The sequence below is a fragment of the Cucumis melo genome, chromosome 4 (genome assembly GCF_025177605.1).
Source record: "Cucumis melo cultivar AY chromosome 4, USDA_Cmelo_AY_1.0, whole genome shotgun sequence".
Classification (NCBI taxonomy): Eukaryota; Viridiplantae; Streptophyta; class Magnoliopsida; order Cucurbitales; family Cucurbitaceae; genus Cucumis; species Cucumis melo.
The window spans coordinates 1579985-1601894 of NC_066860.1; the positions used below are offsets into that span (position 1 = coordinate 1579985).

Below are 21910 nucleotides of genomic sequence, written 5' to 3' on the forward strand. Positions count from 1 at the left end.
GTTCAAATTATGCCGAAAAAAAATTAGGTTATGCTGTTAGAAAACTTTGTTTAAAAAATGTCATTTAAATATTTGACAATTTAAACTATCATAGTTTGGTCTAGTGGTAAAATTTGTCATGTGTTCAATCCGTGGTAACTACTAACTAGGAATTAATTTCTTAAGAATCTCTTGACGCCCAAATATCTGACAATTTAAGTGTAACTAAACTACAATCTTGGTCCAAAAAAAAATCTAAATCAAAATATATGGTAAAGTAAGTGGACTTTGGTTCATATCGATTATGCTAAAAAAAAGATTATCATACGTATTTTTATAATAGATAAGTTTGAGCCAATCCATTGTATTTCTTCATTTATATTACATTTTGTTTAATGTTAAGATTGTCGTCATTAAAAGGATTTCTTAAGTCTAATGATTATAAATAATAAATAAAACGAAGGTAAATTTTTTGTTATTAAGAAAGATCACGAGGTTATCATTGAATTTTACCACTACAATCCTCTCTTCTAACTCGGTCCTTCCGAGAGAGATGAGGGTAATGGTAATCACGCAAACAATCCAACAATATTATCATTTTAATGGTTGATGTAAAACTTAAAATGTAAAGTATTTAGTAAACCAACAACTTAGGCTTATTGGTCAGAGACAATGCAACGCGGGTGGTATGGGTTGGATTTTGGGGAGTCGTAGTAAACACATGAGTCTTAACTGGGAGATCGAGTAGTTGGAGGTAAAAGTCGAGGTTTCTCGGAATTTGAAGGGACAATCTTCTTTTGATGGTGGTAGAATTTGATTCTTTGGAGGTTCTACATGGTCGAACCTTCACGATACTGATTTGGTCGAAGTTGATCTTTTTGTGTGGAAGAGATTCTCAATGGGTGGGTTTATAAATATCTATAAGTTTTGTAAAACTCCTAAAGAGAAGAACAAAGTTGCTCAGAATCATGTATCTTCGACATCTTTTTTTTTTTTATATTATCTCAGAGAAGCTAAATTCAACCAATGAACAAACTTCTCAACATTTTGATATAAACCATCAGTCAAGGAGCAAGGTTTGAAACCTTCACCCTACATATCATTGAACTCAACAAAACAAAAATGATCGACAGAAGTAGTAAAGTGCTTTATGGACAAATGAACAAAGGAGAACCAAAATCTTGATAATGGACCAGAAGCTTACATGTTTTCCTTCTCAAGGTCCATTATAAAGAAATCCGTGTGAGATAAAAGGCAGTTAGTTCGAGCAGCAGACAGCTTAACACTCTACAATAACTTCTCCATCCTTACAGCCTTCGAGCTGTTGCACAAGATCTTAGATAGACTAGCCAATTTAAGAATTCTTGGATGCGTGATGATTTCCTGGCCCTTGGGTCTGGTTGGTCTGTAACAGCCATGGGGGTAAAAGAGATGGGATGATGAATGCCAATATCAAGCAGAATATAACCAAGCCTCCAACCCCCCAAGCTTTGTGTGGGATGCCAATAAGTAGTTCGTCACAAACTGCCACAAAGCCAGAAAGTATCATACTTTTGAATGAGATTTAGACATTGTTGTCCAGCAAGCAAAATGTAACCGGTTTCAACGTCAACAGTGAAACAACATTTAAGTACACACCCCTGTCGTTATCATGACATAGCGATATACTCCTTCATAAACAAGGGTAGAAACAAATGGAATTGTATGTCTTCTGCTGTTCGTTTTAGTACATGTGTTACCTAGGTAAAAATAACTAGACTTCTTTTTCTCAAGCTTGTTTGACCAGGAGCTCTCTTCAGGAGTCAGGAAATTAGATATTTGCTGATCAAGTAATGAGAAATAAATGTTTGCTTCTTAAATCATGTATGGAATAAATTTATTTTTCTTTTCATTTGCATAATTTAAGTTATTCTTTCCAATCTAGTGCCAGGATAATTCATCATACCTTTTTTTTTTAAAATTAGAATCATTACTAGCTATTCCAATAAATGAGATTATAAGCCCATTTGAACTGTAAACCAGCAAAGATAATTCGACTAGAAACTTTTAGTTGGTCAAAAGTTTTCATCCTCCCCATGCATGCCTTATAATTTAAAAATGGAACAAATAGAATAAGGGAACAAAGATTGCAATTATTTAACAAGTCAGGGACCGCGCTGATGTTTTGTTTGGACTGCTCATTTTTGTGGCTTTCTCACATTACAATACATTTTACATTTTGTTTCTAAAACCTTTTTTCATCCCCTTCCCCTCTAATTTCATTGGGATCTTCTATTGTTGGGGCCAATCAGATGTTTCATCCTTTATTTGGGTTTTTTCCTGTTATCTCTATTGTATTCTTTGGATATTTTATTTGTCAATGAAATGATTTCTTATCCAAAAAACAAGTCAGTTGGGATAAAAATGAATTGAAGCCAGAACGTCTGTGAAACCATGCCACATGACGTGGGGAAAAAACATGAGATACCTATATTGAAGACGATCGACTCCCTTTCCCGTACAGATGGTATGGCAACAACTCCCTCGGATTTCACAGTTACCAACACATGCGCATCAACCTGTATCAGAACTGTAAGTTCGAAAGTTTAACAATTTCATCAATTGAAGTCTATAATCATTTCCCTAAAATACTAAGGGGAAAAGACAACCTGATCTCCCTGCAACTTCATGCCCTCTGTCTTGAAAATAAGCTTCTCAGTATCAAGTAACTTTCTGCTCTGCTTCTCAACAGGGCTTGTCAAGTCTCTCTTTAGTTCTAACGAGAAGCTAGCAGGTATCTGTTGTTTCCTTTGAATGAGACAAACTCAGAAGAGCTTAAAAAATTCAACTTTCGAAGGACAGAAAACACATACAGATCCCGGGTATGATATCTTCACTTCATACCACGTATCAGGTTTGAGTCCTTGAAGACGATACAAGCGAGAACCCATCTGTAATGGTAATGTTTCCCTCCATAGCTCCTCCCCAACATTTAAAACTTTACTCTCGACCCTAGAAAGTCACATTCAAGCCAATACAATAACTAAAATGAAATGACATGGATGTTTGAATATGCAAGTAAGAGAGTGAGAGAGTTTATGTAATGCTCACATACTACTCAGGCAGAAAATCGGCCATTTCATAATGATGACGAGAACGTGAAAAAGTACAAATATAAATCCCTCGAGTGAATGAGGCATTTCTCGTTCAATACACCACTATCTTCCACTTAACTAGCCTGCCACAGTACAAATTTTTCTGTTTACACACGTCGGTGGAGAAAGGAGAATCAAATCATTTACTGTTAAGCCACAAACAAAACATAAGTGGAAACTCTCAACCAATATCAATCCCTCCCAACATCAATCCAAAATCAAACTGGCACAAGGCATGAACTTGAATAAATGAATAATTGAAAGATCATAAACCTTCAATCTTACGAATTCGAAGAGGAGAGGGGGGAAAATCCAGCAGGCGTAGGAGAAGACAAACCCTAAACCCCCTTTTTAACTCTCTTTTTAATTGTTTTCAAGAAACGAGTGGAAAATATTTTTTCTATCCGTAAATATTTTATTTAGAAAATAGTGTGTTTGGATTTCTCATGAAAAAAAAATATTTTTTAAAACATTTGTAAAAAAAAAAAGTTAAATTATAAATAATACTAAAAAAAATAGTCCTAACCCTTCAAAAGTTAATAAAATGTATCAAACTTCCGAAAAAAATTTAAAAATATTCTTACCATTCATTTTTATGAAAATTATTAAAGTTTTGTTTCAAAAATAATCCATTAAACTTAAATTTATAAAAAATAAATAATATATATATATATCAATTCATTTAATTCTTACAAAATGTCTTTTAGCTTTCAGAATACAAACCAAAATTTTAAGTTAAAAGTATAGTTTGACTTTCAATAACTATTGTCGCCAACTTCTGATTAATGTTCTCGACTACCTTAAACCACCATCCTCGATAATCGTTATAGAACTTCTATCAAAATCTCTACCGATAAATTCTCTCTCTATATAAATATTTTACTCTATTACATATCAAACAAATTTTTGCCTAATAACACATTTGAAAAAACAAAATTGCCAAACACGCATGTGTTTTTCTTTCAAAAAGTTTTTAGAAAAATTGTTTAAATGGAAATGGGTTTTTTAGACAACATATATTTTTTTTAATTCACTAACGAGAAATTTAGATAGTCAATAATTAAAGGTTAGATTTTGTGGATGTTCATTGAAATTTAACCATAAAACTTCAAATTTAATTACTAAAATAGAGAATTTTTATTTATTTTTTTTAAATTTCGAGTAAACAAAAACCCTTAATACAATATATATACTATTAAACTAAACAATCCTAAAATTCCTATTGTCTTGAGCTACTGTCGTTGAGTTTCGTTTTCTTTTTTTTTTTTTCCGGTAACACTTCAAACAATTAACGGCCAGGATTTATAGAGTGAAGAACGAAAGAAAAGGCGAAACGAAGAACCGAACGGCGTACACTACTTCAAGAACACAATCAAACCCCAACCTTCGCGCCCTAATCACGGTGGCTCAATTCCGGTTCCAGCATTTTCAATAATGGTAAAGTTAATTTTCACGATTCTCAATTTCATAATATACTTTAATGATCTAACGAACAGTACAAGTTTTAATTATTGGAGATTCATTGTTTCAGTTTTCAATCTCTGCAATTAATGATACCGACTCCAGAAATCAATGGGAACCCTTAGCTCCCACTAAAGAAGCTCAGGTATGAATATGCCATCTCTTTATCTCTTTTTAGATTATTGTTTATTATTTAGTTTTAATGTCATTTACATTTGTAGTTAACAAGAGGAGAAAGAAAAATGCGTTTCCATATATGATTATATGTCTTTTTTTTTTTTTTTTTATTGTTTACATTGTCAATGCAAGCAACTATGCAAGTTGATGGTTTTTGAAGTTTTATATTTTTATTTTATGGATCTGCTTTTGTTTATCGCCTATCTTTTGATGAATGGCGATGGTTTTTGTTTCCGATTTGTTTAGAAAGAAATGTGGTTAGATGCTATAATAATAGTTGAATTTAAGATTCAATTATTATCTTTTTTTTATATGCCCTATGCAGGAATTCCATTTGACGAAAACTTACCATGATGGACTTCTTAAATTACAAGCAAAAGAATATGAAAAGGCTCGTGAATTGTTAGAATCTGTTCTCAAAGATCATTTGATAGAATCTGCACAGGTATGGTTTTTTTTAAAGGTTCACAGTGCTAGATGGAGAATCGTGTATGGTATTCCTGATTTCTCTTGGTTATGCAGGTTGTTGGTGAAGCTGGCGATAATCATCTACTGCAGCTCAGGTTACTGATTTATGCTTTCTTTTTTACTTGTTTCTAAAAGTTTTAGGTTCCATTGGAACGGTTCTGAAACTTTACGTGGTAGTCTTCTCCACTGTGACTAGAATTATCTTCATTTCATGATCAGTGGCAACTGATGAGCATAACAGCTCTTTAAATCAGTATATCGTGCTGCAAAGGATTATCTTCTTCTTCTTCTTTTTTCCAGCTTTAATTTTCGAGTAAGTTACTATTAAGGTGGATTGAAGTTTTATTCATTAATTCATACTTCGATCCTTTGGCCTCCACTTTTGTTGGTTATGGAAGCCGTGGGTCTATGATAATGCTTTCGAGTTGCTTCAATACCTGTAAATGTTGCTTGAAGTTTCCCCTTAAGATTTCAATATATATTAATCAAATCAGACCATTACTTAGACATGCAAGAGAAAAGGATATTTTGTTTGATTGTTTCCTACAGTGTAGAGGGTGTTGTAATCTTTTGGTTATTGGAAAGATATTTACACCAATTCACTTTGTATTTCTTCGTGGATGGTCCTTTGCAGATTCTTAGCACTTAAGAATCTCGCCACTGTCTGTCTGCAACAGGGATCTGCTCATTATGAGGGTGCTCTGCGTTGTTATCTTCAAGCCGTTGAAATTGATTCTAAGGATTCTGTTGTTTGGAACCAGCTGGGTACTTTATCTTGCTCAATGGGCTTACTTAATATTTCACGTTGGGCATTTGAGCAAGGACTTGTGTGCAGCCCCAATAATTGTGAGTACTTATATGGTCTGTTAACATATTTATTTCACAGACATGTTAGTAAGTGTTTTTTGGTGATTGATGTTTAGGGAACTGCATGGAGAAGCTATTGGAAGTTCTAATTGCAATACGTGATGAGGTTGCCTGTCTCTCTGTAGCAGAATTGATTTTGAGGCACTGGCCATCACATGCTCGTGCTTTGCATGTGAAACTTACTATTGAAGAGTCAGAATTTGTTCCATATGCACCCAAAGGTATTGATAAGCTAGAACCAAAACATATCCGACTCAAATTTATTGATAAGAGGAAGGCTGGTGAAGAGGATCTCGATGAAGACGTGCAAGTTAAAAGGTCAAACCAGAATATAGATCTCCACCTTGCTGAAGTTTCTTGGGTTGGTCTTGTCGATGCACTCCTAGATATCGTACTTCCATTGAGCGGATGTGGATCTGAGGTGGAGGTTGAAAAAGCGCTTAGATCTGGTGATGTTAGATTAAGAATATGCTCAACTCTCAATTCAGATCGTAGCAGTGCATTTATGGAAAGGAAAGAGCTTGCTTTGACTTCCATGTGTGATAATACATCACTTGCAGATTCTAACACAGAAAGTTCATCTTCTTGTAAGGAAAAAGAGACAAGTGGTTTAGATGAACATCCACAAGAGCGGCGTAGTACTCGTCTTGAAAGGCTAAGAAGTCGTAAGCCTGGAAAAGAAGAATTAGATTATTCGACAAGTAAAGACCTGGCAAGGGTTGTAACTCAGTATCTAGAACCCTTTATTTCCAGTGGATTGGGAACCAAAGATACCGACCGTGAGACCAGGAATTCTGTTTCCTATGGTGATGGGGAGAATTCACAGGGTTTAGACTGCAATGATGTTCATACTTTTTTGGTTGAAACTTCCTGTAATTATGGTGCTTACCATGTGAGTCATATGCTTTTAGAAAAGCTTTCAAGCACATATCCTCCACATCAGGATGCATTTTTCAAATTTCTGGACTTGGAAAAGTTGACAAGGCATTGGGGAAAGGACAGATCTCCTGAATGCAATCTTTTTCTTGCTGAACTCTATTTCGACTTTGGATCATCCTCTTCTGATACTACCAAGCAATCTGAATTCATGTCAGAGGCTTCATATCATGTCTGTAAGATCATTGAATTAGTAGCCCTGGAACAGAGTGATAATTGCTCTAGTAGTCCTCAAGGTTCCAGCAGAATATCATCTGAAAGTTCTAGTAATCAGCACTTATTTGTAGAAAATTCACTATTAACCAATAACAAATCATTCTGGGTACGATTCTTTTGGCTCAGCGGGCAATTGTCTTTGTGGGATGGAAACAAGGCAAAAGCCTGTGAAGAGTTCTGTATTTCTTTATCGCTTCTGGAAAAGTTGAAAGATGTGAATGGTTCTCTGTCACTGATCTGCCTCCCTCACTGTCGGGTTTTGAAAATGCTAACCTTGGATAGAATACTTTATGAAATTAACGTTCTAAAGGTTGACCTCTTGATGAAGAATGCTGTACCTGAAATGTTTGAGAAAGAAATGTATGAGGAGTGCATCACTTTACTTTCTCCACTTCTATTTAGTGTACAGGAAGTTGACCTTGATGCCTTATCCTTACATTTTTTAGGAAGAAAAGATGCAGGGATTACTTCAGTGGAACTTGCAGCAATTGATGTTTTAATCAAATCGTGTGAGAAGGAAAATCATTTGGATATCGACATACTTCTGAATTCTCACCAGCGGAAACTGCAAATACTCATGGCAGCTGCTGGAATGCATGAATACTTTACATCAAATAAATCATTTCGTGAGAAGTCAGAAGCAAAAGCACTCTCTGACTTTGAAATGAAGGATGGTCCTAGCAATCACCTGAACCATCTAGTCGCAGAAGAAGTAAAAGCAATATCTCAATGTATATCTCAAGTAAAGAACTCCATCGAACATTCTGAAGACTCGGTAATCCAATGCTTGTTATCTGTGCTTGTACTTCTTTGTTATCTTTTCATGTCCCAAGTGAATTCTTTATTTAAAATTGAAAAATTGATCAAGCCTCTTGATGATTTAGTGTATAACTAAAGTACAACCAATTTTCTCAATCCAATTAATCATACAGTAACAAAGATATTATAACAGAATCAGGCACAAGTATCTGTTGTAGTCACTTCGTAGGAAAATTTTTCTGTTCATCGTGTCTTTTCAAGTCCTCTTTCTTTAATAGAGGAGCAGTCAAAGTTCAAACATAAGTGAAATGGGTAATAAGAATAATTTAACACATACTTTGTAAACTTTCGCCCCTGTTAGTAGATTGGAGCATAAGGTATCTCATCTTGCAATTTTATTGAGGTTTGAATCTTTTAGTCTCTTAACTTTCAACTATTCTATCCTAGACCTTGAACTTTACATAAAAATCATTTAGTTCTGGTTTGTTTGTGACTTACTAGAGTCCTTTCTTCATTTATTAATTAAAGTTTTTAATTAAAATGATCAATTGTTAAGAAATAATATGAAATCATATCATGTAAACCAGAAATTTGGTTTAATAAATAATTTGAAGCTTATAATGTATGAATGACTAATTAGAATTAAGATATCGATCTTTTTTTTGTGCATGTGCCAACCAATGTTCATGGATATATAATGTCAGTTAGATAAAATATCATGGATATTGTCACTTCTCAAATAAATATCAGTTGGATTTTGGAAGAAAAGATAGATCCCTGCATGACTTTGATGAAAATTTGATCTCAGTTGGAAGTGGTATTTTAAACTCCACTTGCCCCTGAAATCATCAGCGACTCCATTCCTTATTGTGGCAATGGGATTAGATTCTATTTTTAGTAATACATTTATTTCTTTTACTGCATAAGCGAAGTTATGCACATTGCTCTTGGATTTTATGACTTCCGGATTTTTTTTGCTAACATATGAGTTCAAGTTGCTTATCAAAGGTGAACTTAATAATAAAATACAGAACGTCTTGCTAATGGCTTTGTTGGCTGCTCTCTTCTCCTTTAAAATGCAGTGCATTCTCAATACCACATATTAACTTTGTTATGCTTGCAGAATGACATTCAGACAAGGAGAATTTGTGATATGCAGTTCTTGCTTTTATCAGTCATGTGTAATGTTATAAACTTATTTCTCTCCAAGAAGTCTTCTGGGACGGCAGCTGATGATCAAGTTGAAAGATGCTGCCTCGTAGATGCGGCCATTGCATTCTGCAAACTCCAACATCTTGATCTTTCTGTGCCTGTGAAATCTCACGTCAGTAGGATGATTTTTTAAGGATAATTAGTTAATTATGGAGCTTGCTATTGAGCTTCTCAGCCATCCTTTTCTGTAAAGATTTCCTTGGCAGTTATTACTTCCATTCTCTGATCAATTTCCATCTTCTCGTCTTAGGTTGAGTTAATTGGTGCAACACATGACCTACTTGCAGAATATGGTCTCTGCTGTTGGGGCGAGGGTGAAGGAGAGGAAGGAAAATTTCTTAAATTTTCCATAAAGCATCTCTTAGCCTTGGATATGAAACTTAAATTGAACAGTTCGGTTAACGAGAAAAGAATTGAATGTGATGACATGGAATGGGAGAATTGTCAGGTAAAGGCATCTCCATACCGATCAAAATTGAATGCTCAAGATTTGGGGTTGAGTCAAAATGATGAAGCCAGATCCATGATGGAGGATGCTGGGGAGGATATAACACGGGAAGGCTTGTCAACTCATAAATCAATATTGAAAGATGCTACAGAAGGAGAATTTATTAGAGATGAGGAGTCCACTGGCAAGTTCAATGCCGGTGACAATAATAGTGACCAACTAGTAGAATGTGAGAATGAGCAAAATGAAGATGAAAAGGAGGAACTAGAATTAAAAATTGAAAATACGTTGGATCAGTGCTTTTTCTGCTTGTATGGGTTAAACCTCAGATGTGACTCATCTTATGATGATGATCTATCTGTACATAAAAATACTAGCCGTGGGGATTATCAGACCAAAGAACAGTGTGCTGATGTTTTCCAGTATATACTCCCTTATGCAAAGGCTTCATCTGTGAGTATTTTATGCTGTGTCTCCACTTGTCTAATTGTGCCCCCTCCCCTTTGAAAGAATTTGTGTTTACTTGGAGAAAGCAGAAACTAGCACTCTCATGTCTTGGTGGGACCGTCGAGAGTTCTGCATTCCCGATCTCCCAAGTTGGCATTAAATTGAGTTTTGTTTGACTGACCTTTTATCTGGTGCATTGTGTGTGTTCTCTTTCTTTTTTTGTTTTCGTCTTGTAGAGAACCGGATTAGTCAAGCTACGAAGAGTTCTAAGAGCCATCCGCAAACACTTTTTAAAACCACCAGAGGATGTATTGGATGGAAATGTGGTAGACAAGTTCCTAGATGATCCCAATTTATGTGAAGAAAAACTCTCTGACGAAGCTGGTTCAGATGAGTTTCTTGTAACAATGACAAAGATATTACTTAATGATGTAGCAAGCATTAAACAGTATCGAACATCAGTCGCAGGAAGGTAAGACATTTTTTATATGTATGATATATCTAAATGGTACAATAGAGGCCCATAACATGGAGTAACAAAGTAGATTTCCAATTAGATACAAGGAAATTCAAGCTGAAAGTGTTGAACGGTGGATGATTTATTTTAAGACTTGATTACTGTGGGTGCAATCATACCGACACTAATGTACTGGATCTCATCAAAACTCCACAGTTAAGCGTACTTGGGAGAGAGTATTACTAAGTTGGGTGACACTTGGAAAGTTTTTGTGTTGCACTCTTTTAGAAAATAAGAAAGGAGACAAAGTCCCAATAAATGGCTAAGAGGTCATAGGTTCAATCCATGATGGCCACCTACCTATGAATTAATTATTGAATGTTGCTCTTGAAAATGATGTATCTCTATTTGTCTGATTGCAGTTCTGAACCATATTTGGAAGTTTATAGCAGCTTGTATTATTTCCTTGCTCAATCAGAGGAAATGAGTGCAACTGACAAATGGCCAGGTTTTGTGCTCACCAAGGAAGGAGAGGAATTTGTACAACATAATGCAAACCTCTTCAAATATGATCTACTGTATAATCCTCTGCGATTTGAGAGCTGGCAAAAACTTGCTCATATTTATGATGAGGTAAATATACGGTCATCTAGCATAATTTTATCTGTCTGTTTTGTTTGGAGCATATTCTTTTTCGTAGATATATAATTTTCAAGTCATTCTAGAAAGTTCCACTCCTTAAATTCTATATTTACATCAAAACAGGAGGTAGACCTGTTGCTCAATGATGGCAGTAAGCACATCAACGTTGCAGGATGGAGGAAAAATGATTCTTTACCCCATAGAGTGGAGATAAGCCGGAGGAGGAGCCGTCGTTGTCTACTAATGAGTTTAGCTTTAGCAAAGTCACCAACTCAGCAGGTTTGACCTCCAAATTTTTTCTACAAGTATGTCAGTTTCGGAGGTGCTTATATATTAGAGAAATATGATATTTCATCACAAAATCAATTGGCAATAAGATGAGTAATTCATGTATTTTATAAAGATTGTGAGGTCTTTTCATCTTTCCGACGTGGGATTTTTAACATTATATAACTTTTTTTCTTCTTTTAGTTGTATTTTAAGATGGGGTAGGGTTGGGGAAACTCTAGCATACTTTGGTGATGACCTAATGAAATAAAGATAAATTTTTTTCATACTACTCATTAGGGTTTTCAGCCTATATTTGATAGTGGTCTCCTTTATTTTAATACTAAATTATATGTAAATAAATACGAAATATGCTTTCAAGGATGATTTCGTGCTTGAATTTGTAATGTGGACTCATATCTCATGTAATGGTTGAACTTATGTTTGAACCTTTTGTGGCTCCAGCGTGAGATACACGAGCTATTAGCACTGGTGTACTACGACAGCCTTCAAAATGTGGTTCCTTTCTATGATCAGCGGTCTGTGGTGCCACCAAAGGATGAAGCATGGGTCAGATTTTGTGAGAACTCGTTGAAACATTTCAAAAAAGCTTTTGCACATCAGTATATCTCTCTCCACTTTTGACATCTCATAATATACTTGTCAACACTACGTTCGCTATTGTGTAATTTAACCATGTTTTTTTAAAATTTTATGCTCTATTTTCATTCAGGCAAGACTGGTCTCATGCATTCTATATGGGCAAACTTAGTGAAAAGCTCGGGCTCTCACATGATAAAGCTCTATCATATTATGCTAAAGCTATTGCCTTAAATCCATCAGCCGTTGATTCTATTTATAGAATGCATGCATCACGCTTAAAGTTTCTTGGTAAATGTGCAAAACAAGATCTGCAGGCTTGGAAGGTTTACACCATAAAATCCTATAAAATTTTATTTGTTGCTTGTTTTAAATTTAGTATATTTATACGAGCCTTTGTAATTAAACTATTAATCTTCGACAAAAATTCAAATACTTCTTTTGGATTTTGATAATTTATCTACTTTTGCATATTATATATACGTTGTTTTCTTGGCATTCTCCAGGATCTTTCAACTTATGCCTTCAATCAGTCAACTAGAGATGCTGTGATGGAAATATCAAGTAGGTTTGGTCCCAAGACTTCGGATTTATCTACAGACATGGATGGCCATGAAGCATATTTTGAGGATATAAAGCATGATGAATTCCTCGAAGTGGAAAAGGCGTGGCACATGCTGTATAATGATTGTCTTTCTGGTCTTGAAACTTGTGTTGAGGGGGATCTTAAACATTATCATAAAGCCAGATATACACTTGCTCGGGGTCTTTATAGAAGGGGTGAAAACGGTGATGTGGACAAAGCAAAGGATGAGCTGTCATTTTGTTTTAAGTCATCTCGTTCATCCTTTACGATAAATATGTGGGAGATTGATAGCATGGTAAAAAAGGGAAGGTATAGCTTCAATGCTTGTCCAAACTCTTTATGTTATAGATAATTTATTCAGGTTAAGTCAATGTTGCATTATGTAGTAGCATATTAGTTTTATATTTGACTATGTCAGGATAACCTCGAAAATGATTGATGTTCTTACTTTCTCTTTTTTTCAGTGGTAGAGTCTATCTTATTAATAGAAATCAATCATGTTTCAAAATGTAATTACTAGTGTTCCAAGTGATATAACATAAAAGTTTTGAAAATGTATATTATATCATCCATGCGTTGGTGTTTGTTGCAAAAAGAATTATCCATATCATTTTTGTTGCAACATCCATTTTCTAGTCTATGTTTTCAGTTGTTTGCGGCATTCGTAACAACAAACCTTTATTCTTGATTATACATATTGAAGCTAATTTACTATAAAGTCAAGTCTTCCAATGCAGCATAAGTACTTCCGTATTACCGGAGGTTGGGAGTAAAACTTCTGGTCTTCATGGAACAAAAAGGCGCTTGACGTTAATTTACCAGAAATTTCTTGAAACTTCATGACTTGCATTGGAATTCTAACCTATTGTAATGTTTTCAACACGTAATTAAAAAGGAGGCTACCTCTTTTGACATATTTGTATTACAGGCGCAAAACACCTGGTCTGTCAGGGAATAAGAAGGCACTTGAAGTTAATTTACCAGAAAGTTCTCGGAAGTTTATTACGTGTATTAGGAAGTACTTGTTGTTTTATTTGCAACTTCTGGAGGAGACCGGCGATATCTGCACCCTTGAGCGTGCTTATATATCGCTTCGAGCAGATAAAAGGGTAACAACCACGTGCTTTGGACTATTTCTATTCAATTCAATGCTTCATCAGCCACACATTAAATTTAAGTTGTCAACCCGTACACGTAATTTTACAATGCCGTGGATTTGAACCTGTATGCATATAATGGACTATATGTAATTGAGTTGAAAGGTCATCTTTACTTATTTACTGGAAAAACCAACAAGTAACTCTTTTCAATATACATATATACAAGGCTGCATGTGTTTATTTGTGTAAATTTCAATGATTGACGGTGACATGCGTTCAGAATTCAATTTTCATTTTCTGTTGATTATCTTGTTGAATTTCGCGTTGCTTATGGTTGATTATTCCCCATGTGGCATGTAATACCTATCATCAATCCAGTTCGCATTGTGCATTGAAGATCTTGTTCCACTTGCTCTAGGGAGGTATGTGAAGGTTTTGATTACATCCATTCGTCAAGTCGGGATTTCTAGCACTGGTGATGCAAGCAGTTACGAACATATACTAGAGAAAATGTTTGCTCTGTTCATGGAGCAGGGTAACATATGGCCAGAATTGTGCAGTTTGCCCGAGATACAAGGCCCGGGTATATCAGAAAGCAATTTGTTTGGGTAATCATATTAGAGAGTTATCTGATATATCGAAGTTTTTACCCCTTCTTTTCAAGTGTTGCAAATTGCCATTGTCTAGTTAGTATTTTTGTGACTTCTCTAATACTGATGCTACTATACTTAGATATAAACTTATAGAATCTGGTTTCCGCAGGTATCTTCACGATTATATCATCACGTTGGAGAGAAATGTCAAGGTTGAGAATCTTGAAGCAATAAATGAGAGGATTCGAAAACGTTTTAAGAATCCAAAGTTGTCCCATATTAACATCGCAAAAGTTTGCAGGCATGCTTCTACTGCATGGTGTAGATCCCTTATAATCAGCTTGGCACTGATCACTCCCATACCTTCTGAATCCTCTACCGAAAGTCAAACGTCAAGTTCCTTACCTGGTGGTTTAGAAAGTAACCAGCTTCTTTGTGTGGATTTGCAAATTAATGAATTATGGAGTTCAACGTTTGAGGACTCAACACATCTGAAAAGTCTTGAACCAAAATGGTGCCCGATCTTGTCCAAAATCAATGCCATATTCATTAAAAGAGCTGCAGAAGTGAATTTGGAAACTGCTAACTCTTTGCTTCGATCTTCTTACAATTTTTTTCGTGAGAGCTCTTGTACCCTTCCATCTGGCTTGAACTTGCATCTAGTTCCATATCGTCTAGCAACAGGAGTAAACTTCCAACAGCGCATGGATGGGATTGAAATTTTAGATGTCAACATGCCAAGGAAGCTTCTCTTGTGGGCATACACGCTAGTGCATGGTCATTTTGCTAATATTTCATCAGTGGTGAAGCATTGTGAAGAACATCTGAAGGTATGAACTGAAAAATCTATTACTGTTATATGATAGTTGTCAAGTAACTAATGATCGGTTAACCTTTTCAGTCAAAGTTAAAAAAGGGAGCTGTAATTCCCCCCACACAAACTCATACAAACTTCCCTGCAGTGATATCCTCACCAACAGGTCAATTATTTTCCTCTTCTTTTTCTTTTCTTTTGTTAGTTTATCCATTTGTATATCTCTCGACATTTTACTACATACGAAAAAGTAGAAATGAATCAATGATATTGTATACCTCTTTTATCCTGTATTTCCTCTTAATTTGCTTGTTTGATCGCCATGATCAGTTAATGATTTGAAACTCATATCTCCACCATGAATTCAGTTCTAGGCATTGGAAGAGATGGTTGTTCAAACCACAGTGGGGAAACAGATGCAGAAGCATCTCCGGCCACCCCAATTACATCTACTACTTCGTTGCCAGAGAATCATCAGACCACAATCAGTTCGATTCCACTTCTTTCAAGTGCCGACACTCGCAGAAGTTCGTTTCATGGCCTTCAATTTCAGCAATGTAGCAATGTCATTGCTGAGAGAATACCTAATGGAGGAGATTCAGACAAAGCATGACAACCAAGGTGTGTTTGCTCTTAGTCGTAGTGTTAGTCTATTGACAAAGCTTTCTTTAATATCATGTGTAATTTATGGGAAAATTTGCAAAGCATAGGTTGTACTTGTATATATCTATTTTAATTACCAAATATATGCATTATGTTATATGTCATCGCCCAATGAAGATCAACTTTCCGGTCTAAATTGTATAGTGTGTTTGGATTGACTTTTTAAAAACATTTGAGAAGTCAATTCAAATGGATCCTTAACAGTGAGATTTACTTTTTTGTGAGTTACGAGAGAGATTTGTTATTTAAGTTTTACTCAAATCAATTAGATGAGTACATATAGTCAAGTACCTCGATACCAATTAGTAACGAATAATTTTGACATATATAATTTATATGGTTTTGTTATGCAAATATTAAAATTAAAAGGTTGAATTAAAATTAAAAGGTTGAATTGAATTTAATCGATAGAAATTGAATTACTATTTTAAAATTATAGAGATGGACTTGGAAATGTGCTTATCTAGAGATCAAATTTGTGAGTTATTTACAAAATATTTATACTATATAACAAAATATAATTTCACTATATAATTTAATTTTACTTGATGATGGTAAAATTGTGAATTACTAATTTAGAATATTAATCAATAAAATGGTGCGATTTTTTTTAGTATAAATTGGAGATGAGGGGTTTTAAATGGATATCTCTTGTCCTCGTGTATACAAGTGTAGTTGAATTAAACTTTCCTAGAAAGTTCAATTTTTGTTCATATATTTCTAAAAAATTTTAGAAAATTCATTTATGAGTTTTTCTAAAAAGAAATAAGTCTTTATTAACATTTCTTTAATTCTTAATAAACAGTGAAGATATACATTTTAGAAATTTTAAAAAGAAAAGCCGTATTTATTAATTTCGAGATTAATTTGAAAATAAAAAAATAATTATTTTCAAATATAGAAAAATTAATCAAAATATCATCTTTTAGTCTACGATCTTAAATAGACTATTAAGAATAAATTTGTAATATTTTGCTATATTTATAAATTTTCATTAAAGTTTGTCACTTAAAATAATTTTTTAAAAGTAATAATAAGCCAATGAATGTAAATGGAATTCGTTGTATGGATGATCCAAAAATTTGCTGAAAAAATGTTTAATGACCCGTTTTCTAAAAAATATGTTGAATAACCCCTAGTTGATGTCAAATTTGAGTTGGATTATCAAAATACACTCACACGGTCACACCCACGTGGAAAAGTAGTCTTGTCTTGCTCGATCTCTCTCGAGCAAATAAAAAAAAAAAAAAACTTAAAATCAATATTGAAGTTAATGTTATAATTTCACACCAGGATCACGTTCAACGATCATTTTTCTTAAAAAAAAAGTTTGAATCATTTATCATCTTGAGCTCTTAAAATGGGTGTTTTAGACAAATTGAATCTTGTAAGGGTAACTTTAACTTGTAGATGTGGCGCAACTCGTGAGGATTGTGATAGAGATTAGAGAAAGGGTCGAATATCAAAATTTGGCGAATAGATTTCATTTTGGTTTCCGCCATTAGTAGTTGGATCGAAATGGGAAGTAAAGCTCTTCCTCTGCTCAAAGGAGCTTCATCATTCCCATCGTTAAAGCGCCAAATCTTCATCTCTACCGCCTTCCATTCCCTTCCTGTTTCCAACATCACAATCCGAAAGTCTTCGACTGCTTCAGGAGTTTTAGCTTCTCTTCAACCTCCTGATGTTCCTCGTTTAGCTCAAACAGCTCGAATCTCTCTCACTCCCACTCAGGTATGCAACGCCCTCACCTCCTCTATCTTTACTTCAATCTTTTATTCACTAACATCTGGTTATTCTTAATTCAGGTTGAAGAATTTGCGCCTAAAATTACTCAAGTTGTTGACTGGTGAGTTCCTCTCTCTCTCTCTTTCTCTCTCGCTCGCACACGCATATACACAGACTCTTAGAAAGTAGTAAACCTTGAAACACGTTAGTGTATGATAATGCTGAAACCAAGATTAAGATTAAGATTAAGATTAGAAGTCTGTGGCTTCTGTAGGCATCGTTTAGAGTTAGTTATTGGAAATCTTATCTTGTTTTCTTAGGTGAGATTGAGAAGATGGTTTGCGTTGGACGTAGGAGGTGGATTATTGTCTTTGATGGTTTTGGACTGGTTTTTAGGTAAATTACGATGAGACAATGGCCTGTTATGCCCTAAAAAATCTTCACCAAGAGGTTGTATAATGAGATTCTATGAATTGGCGTTTACTTCTCCCAACTGAAAAAAGAGATTGAGTTTTATGCGAGACTGCATAATTTGTCTGGTTTACTTGATCGACCGTGACTTTTAGGGAGATATAAAAGGAACGAGAAGAAACCGGGCAGTAGGCAACTTCTTAGGAGACAGAAGTTAAAGTATTTGTCATCTTTGCAACCTTTTTTACATTAACTTGGGGGTATAAGATAATCTTTTGGCGAATTGGATCATTGGAATGCAGTTCTGGTAGTTCCTTTTTCCCCCTCTTTGAAGTTAAGAATGCTCAAACGTTGAAACTTCCGCATAATGTTCATTGTTGATCTTTTTAACAATCTGTAAGCATGAAGCTCATGGACCTAGAGTACCTACAAATTGGATTACCAGTCTTGTTACGTTGGAAATCCAAGATACCCATGTTTTGTGGTACAAGCATTCTACTAGCCTCTTACTCTCTTTCAAGTTATAACTCTTCAGTCAATGAAATTGTTTCCTATTAAAAAAGAAACGGTCACAACTCTTTATTCGAAGGGAAAATCATCTCAAGGCATTGATAATATCAAGTATTCAGGATGGCCAAAGGGGATAACAGTCAGCAAACTTAATACTGGTAGCCATCGATAATATTGATCATAATACCCCTGCCCCCCCCCCCCCCCCCCCCCCACACACACACACAAAAAAAAAAAAAAAAAATACAAAATTTTGTCATGTATGTTCGTCAAATGCCCAATTCAGTTGATAATAATAATCAATATCCATAATTTTTTCTTCAAACACTAAAATGGTGAAAAGTTACAAAAGGTATGTTCAAGGGGATTATTGAAGACAGATCCAATTAGTTTTAAGAAGCATTATATAACCATTGTTCGCACGAATAACAGTGCACCAAGGTAAACCAAAAAGAATGAATTAAATCCTAAACTTCCTATATGACTCCCTTGACAGCATAAGATCAAATGACTGAAGAATTTGGGAGCGAGGTATGGTCACACAAAAGCTGTTCAATGCAGTGGGAAGGTTTCATTAGATAGCACCCAGACAAATCAAAAGAGTAAAAGAGAATTGCAGATTTTTTTTTTTTTTTTTTTGGAGAAAGGACACTGTAGGGAGAGATGACAACAATTTCCTACATCTTCCTGCCAGAGAACGCACCAGCTTGAGAGGAGAGAACGTTGGGTTCCTTTTTTGAACCTTTGCAAAATTTGAGTCCCCATGAGCCGGGGTCAATCCAAAAATCTCACCTTTTTGGACACTTTCTTCCTCCAACTAACCTTAATTAATTGCTCTGAAAGGAAATGGCCCCAATATTCTTTCATTTTTTTTTCAATGAAAGTTGTCAGAATCCGAACTCCAACAATAAAATAGCCATTTATTCAGGAATTCAAACATTTTCCAGAAGAAATGGCAGATCCATTCCCTCAAGATCTCTCTCTATAGCCCTTCTGAACTTTAGGTTCCACATGAGCCACATTCCTGACCCGGATGGAGTCAAAATTAATGAGTTGGAAATTTTGGAGAACTTTTTCGTTAGAGGTCGTGAGGTGTCCATTGATCTGACCAAAAAGAAATTGACACAAATATCCACCTAACATTCATAATCACCTTCATCCTCTGTCTACCTCTAGCTTTCGGGCTGTTTTACCCTGTTTGATAACTTTAATATGATAACATTACGTTTCAGGTTTGGGCAGCTCCAGACAGTTGATCTTCAAAGTATTGAACCATCCATTAGAGCAGGTGCATGCACCCACTCGCAGAAGTTCCTTGTTGTCGATCATTTTGCAACTTGTTTGTTGTTTTTCTTCTAGCATGCCTTTGCTTGTTTCACTGTTAATGTTGACTTAAAATATCACAAATCTTCTCAAAACAGAAATTTTATATCACACAATCATTATTTTTTTCATTAGAAAGTAATAATCATAAGACATGGAGATATTGTAACTTGCCACAGAAACTAGTGAAATAATGAAGCGCATCAAGGAGGGGACAGCAGCAGTAGGAATGCTTATGATTTGTCTTCTCTTGCCACAGAAACTTGTGCTATCAATTGCTATATAACTGATTATGATTTCAGAATCCCACCCCCACCCACAGATGTTTGTAAATGTTTCTCGAAGAGACCATTTTGAGCATGAATTATTTTTAAGTGATCAAAATGCTAAAATCACAGGATCTTTTGGCCAAACTAGTTCGGCAATTTTTTATTTATTTTAAAAATACAACAACAGGATGGGGGATTGAACTTCCAACCTCTATCGTACCAATATCACTAAGTCAAACTCACTTTGCGTAGTGCAACAAAATTGTCACTAATTTTTCTACTACTATGTACAGACACTGAAGGTGGCAATCAACGGAATGACGTTCCTGAAACATTTGAAAATAGGTAACTTGGTTACTTTGCAACTTGGGCTATTACAACATTTGGCAGGAAACTTGTTCATAACTTTTTTTTTTTCTTTTCTTGACCTCAGAGAGGCCATGATTGGCGCAGTTCCAGTATTCGATGAGCCGTATATCAAAGTTCCCAAAGTTCTGAATAAGGAGTAGTTGCTAAGGTTGGATTGGTTGTTTCATCTGTCTCATCATTCATTATTGGCATAGTCTTCAACACCTTATGTCATTGAAATGATTAATTCTGCTACAGGTTGTTACTACATGATATTTGAATTAAAATTTGAACTAATCATCCATTAATCTTAACCTTAGTTCGAATGTGTAATTCATATCTAGCTAAGGGGGCGGATTACCACACATTCTTGTCGTCACATGAGATATTTATCCAAAAAAATTCTCTGTTGCGAAAGGGACCTGTCCTCATTATTTATCTTATCAACTCTCCTTGAAGAGATGATGGAGACATATTCAGGTTAATTTAATTTAGCCTCATCATCTTAGTCTAAACTTAGATGAATCTTCCCCTTTCCTTCTCCTTTTCATAAATAACAATATGAATGGATTCCAGAAAAATTCCGACATTTTACAAACTCAGACCCCTCCTGATTTATTTTAATTATACTTTTGTATTTTTAGTTCACGTAGAAGTTTTTTCAAGGCATGTTCTGGCTGGGTCCGTTGGTTACCCTATCTTATGAGATGCAAATTCCCAATAAGAATATTCAGAATAATAATTATAAATATCTATTAACATGATTGATTGGCGTCTTATTAAATTAAGAAAATTCATCCATCTATAATGGCCTCCATAAAATAATCAACAATTTGCTTTTAATTTGAATGTCGTGCACTCCAAGTTCCTTTTACATATGCCAGAAGGGAAATTTTACTAAGCAAGGCCATGGCTTAAACATATACTGAAATTCAAACCTATAATTTACTTATTTATTTATAATTTATATATACATGAAATTACCATAGCGGTGAATTTTGCTGTTCCTTCATGATCAGTGAAAAAGTTTAATGTAAATGGCTGTAGGATTATTATTATTATTATTATTATTATTATTATTATTATTATTATTATTATTATTGTAATTAATTGTTAGGATTATTATTATTATTTATTTATTAGTATTGGTTGTTAGGATTATTGTTTTTATTTGACCTTTTGAGGATGATTGGTTACTTAGGTTAACTACCTTAGATTAAAATCCCTCGGCCCAATAAATATCAAGATTATTAGGAAATGATAGAGATTTCTTCGACGGTAGCATAGATTTGGGATTACAACTCCTTAATATTAGGATCTTTCACACATACTATAATAATCAACTTAGCATCTCGATCTTGCTCCAAAATGAAAGGAAAGAAATTGACGTTTACGGAAGGAAACCCGTTTTCAAAACTATCTTAGCCTTGAGATCTCACAGATAGATTGCTAGCTAGCCAGTCTTGAGAAAGGCAGTGACAAAGGAAAAAGAATTAAA

At 34.7% G+C, this 21910-nt stretch overlaps 3 protein-coding genes across 11 annotated transcripts; 2 read left to right on the forward strand and 1 right to left on the reverse strand.

Annotated features, from left to right (window-relative positions):
* Nucleotides 1–1006: 1006 nt before the first annotated feature.
* Nucleotides 1007–3515, reverse strand: LOC103503615 (uncharacterized). 5 transcript variants are annotated; one of them, XM_008467865.3, is made up of 6 exons: nt 3399–3515; nt 3070–3196; nt 2832–2970; nt 2628–2756; nt 2447–2537; nt 1007–1503 (listed from the first exon to the last, which is right to left on the reverse strand). In XM_008467865.3, exons 2-6 carry the CDS (start codon nt 3156–3158, stop codon nt 1334–1336), a joined length of 618 nt encoding a protein of 205 aa, XP_008466087.2. In that variant the 5' UTR covers nt 3159–3196; nt 3399–3515; the 3' UTR covers nt 1007–1333. The 5 variants fall into 5 exon arrangements, with proteins under 5 accessions (XP_008466087.2, XP_008466086.2, XP_016903498.1 ...); XM_008467864.3 differs by having other exon boundaries at nt 3387–3502; XM_017048009.2 differs by having other exon boundaries at nt 3074–3196; nt 3387–3401.
* An 814-nt stretch (nt 3516–4329) lies between these two features.
* On the forward strand, nt 4330–15930 carry LOC103503617 (calcineurin-binding protein 1). Of its 4 annotated transcripts, XM_008467867.3 has the most exons (19): nt 4330–4550; nt 4645–4719; nt 5077–5196; nt 5274–5314; nt 5854–6065; nt 6143–8013; nt 9121–9321; nt 9460–10110; nt 10341–10576; nt 10984–11194; nt 11327–11482; nt 11936–12093; nt 12204–12396; nt 12577–12965; nt 13585–13765; nt 14135–14364; nt 14519–15179; nt 15251–15329; nt 15532–15930. In XM_008467867.3, exons 1-19 carry the CDS (start codon nt 4548–4550, stop codon nt 15774–15776), a joined length of 5913 nt encoding a protein of 1970 aa, XP_008466089.2. In that variant the 5' UTR covers nt 4330–4547; the 3' UTR covers nt 15777–15930. The 4 variants fall into 4 exon arrangements, with proteins under 4 accessions (XP_008466089.2, XP_050939505.1, XP_050939504.1 ...); XM_051083546.1 differs by lacking the exons at nt 4330–4550; nt 4645–4719 and adding an exon at nt 5439–5532 and having other exon boundaries at nt 5110–5196; XM_051083548.1 differs by lacking the exons at nt 15251–15329; nt 15532–15930 and having other exon boundaries at nt 14135–14339; nt 14519–14732.
* Nucleotides 15931–17149: 1219 nt separating this feature from the next.
* Nucleotides 17150–20731, forward strand: LOC103503618 (glutamyl-tRNA(Gln) amidotransferase subunit C, chloroplastic/mitochondrial). 2 transcript variants are annotated; one of them, XM_051083552.1, is made up of 6 exons: nt 17219–17557; nt 17632–17672; nt 19705–19760; nt 20358–20409; nt 20498–20581; nt 20671–20731. In XM_051083552.1, exons 1-5 carry the CDS (start codon nt 17345–17347, stop codon nt 20571–20573), a joined length of 438 nt encoding a protein of 145 aa, XP_050939509.1. In that variant the 5' UTR covers nt 17219–17344; the 3' UTR covers nt 20574–20581; nt 20671–20731. The 2 variants fall into 2 exon arrangements, with proteins under 2 accessions (XP_008466091.1, XP_050939509.1); XM_008467869.3 differs by having other exon boundaries at nt 17150–17557; nt 20498–20731.
* Nucleotides 20732–21910: the final 1179 nt, after the last annotated feature.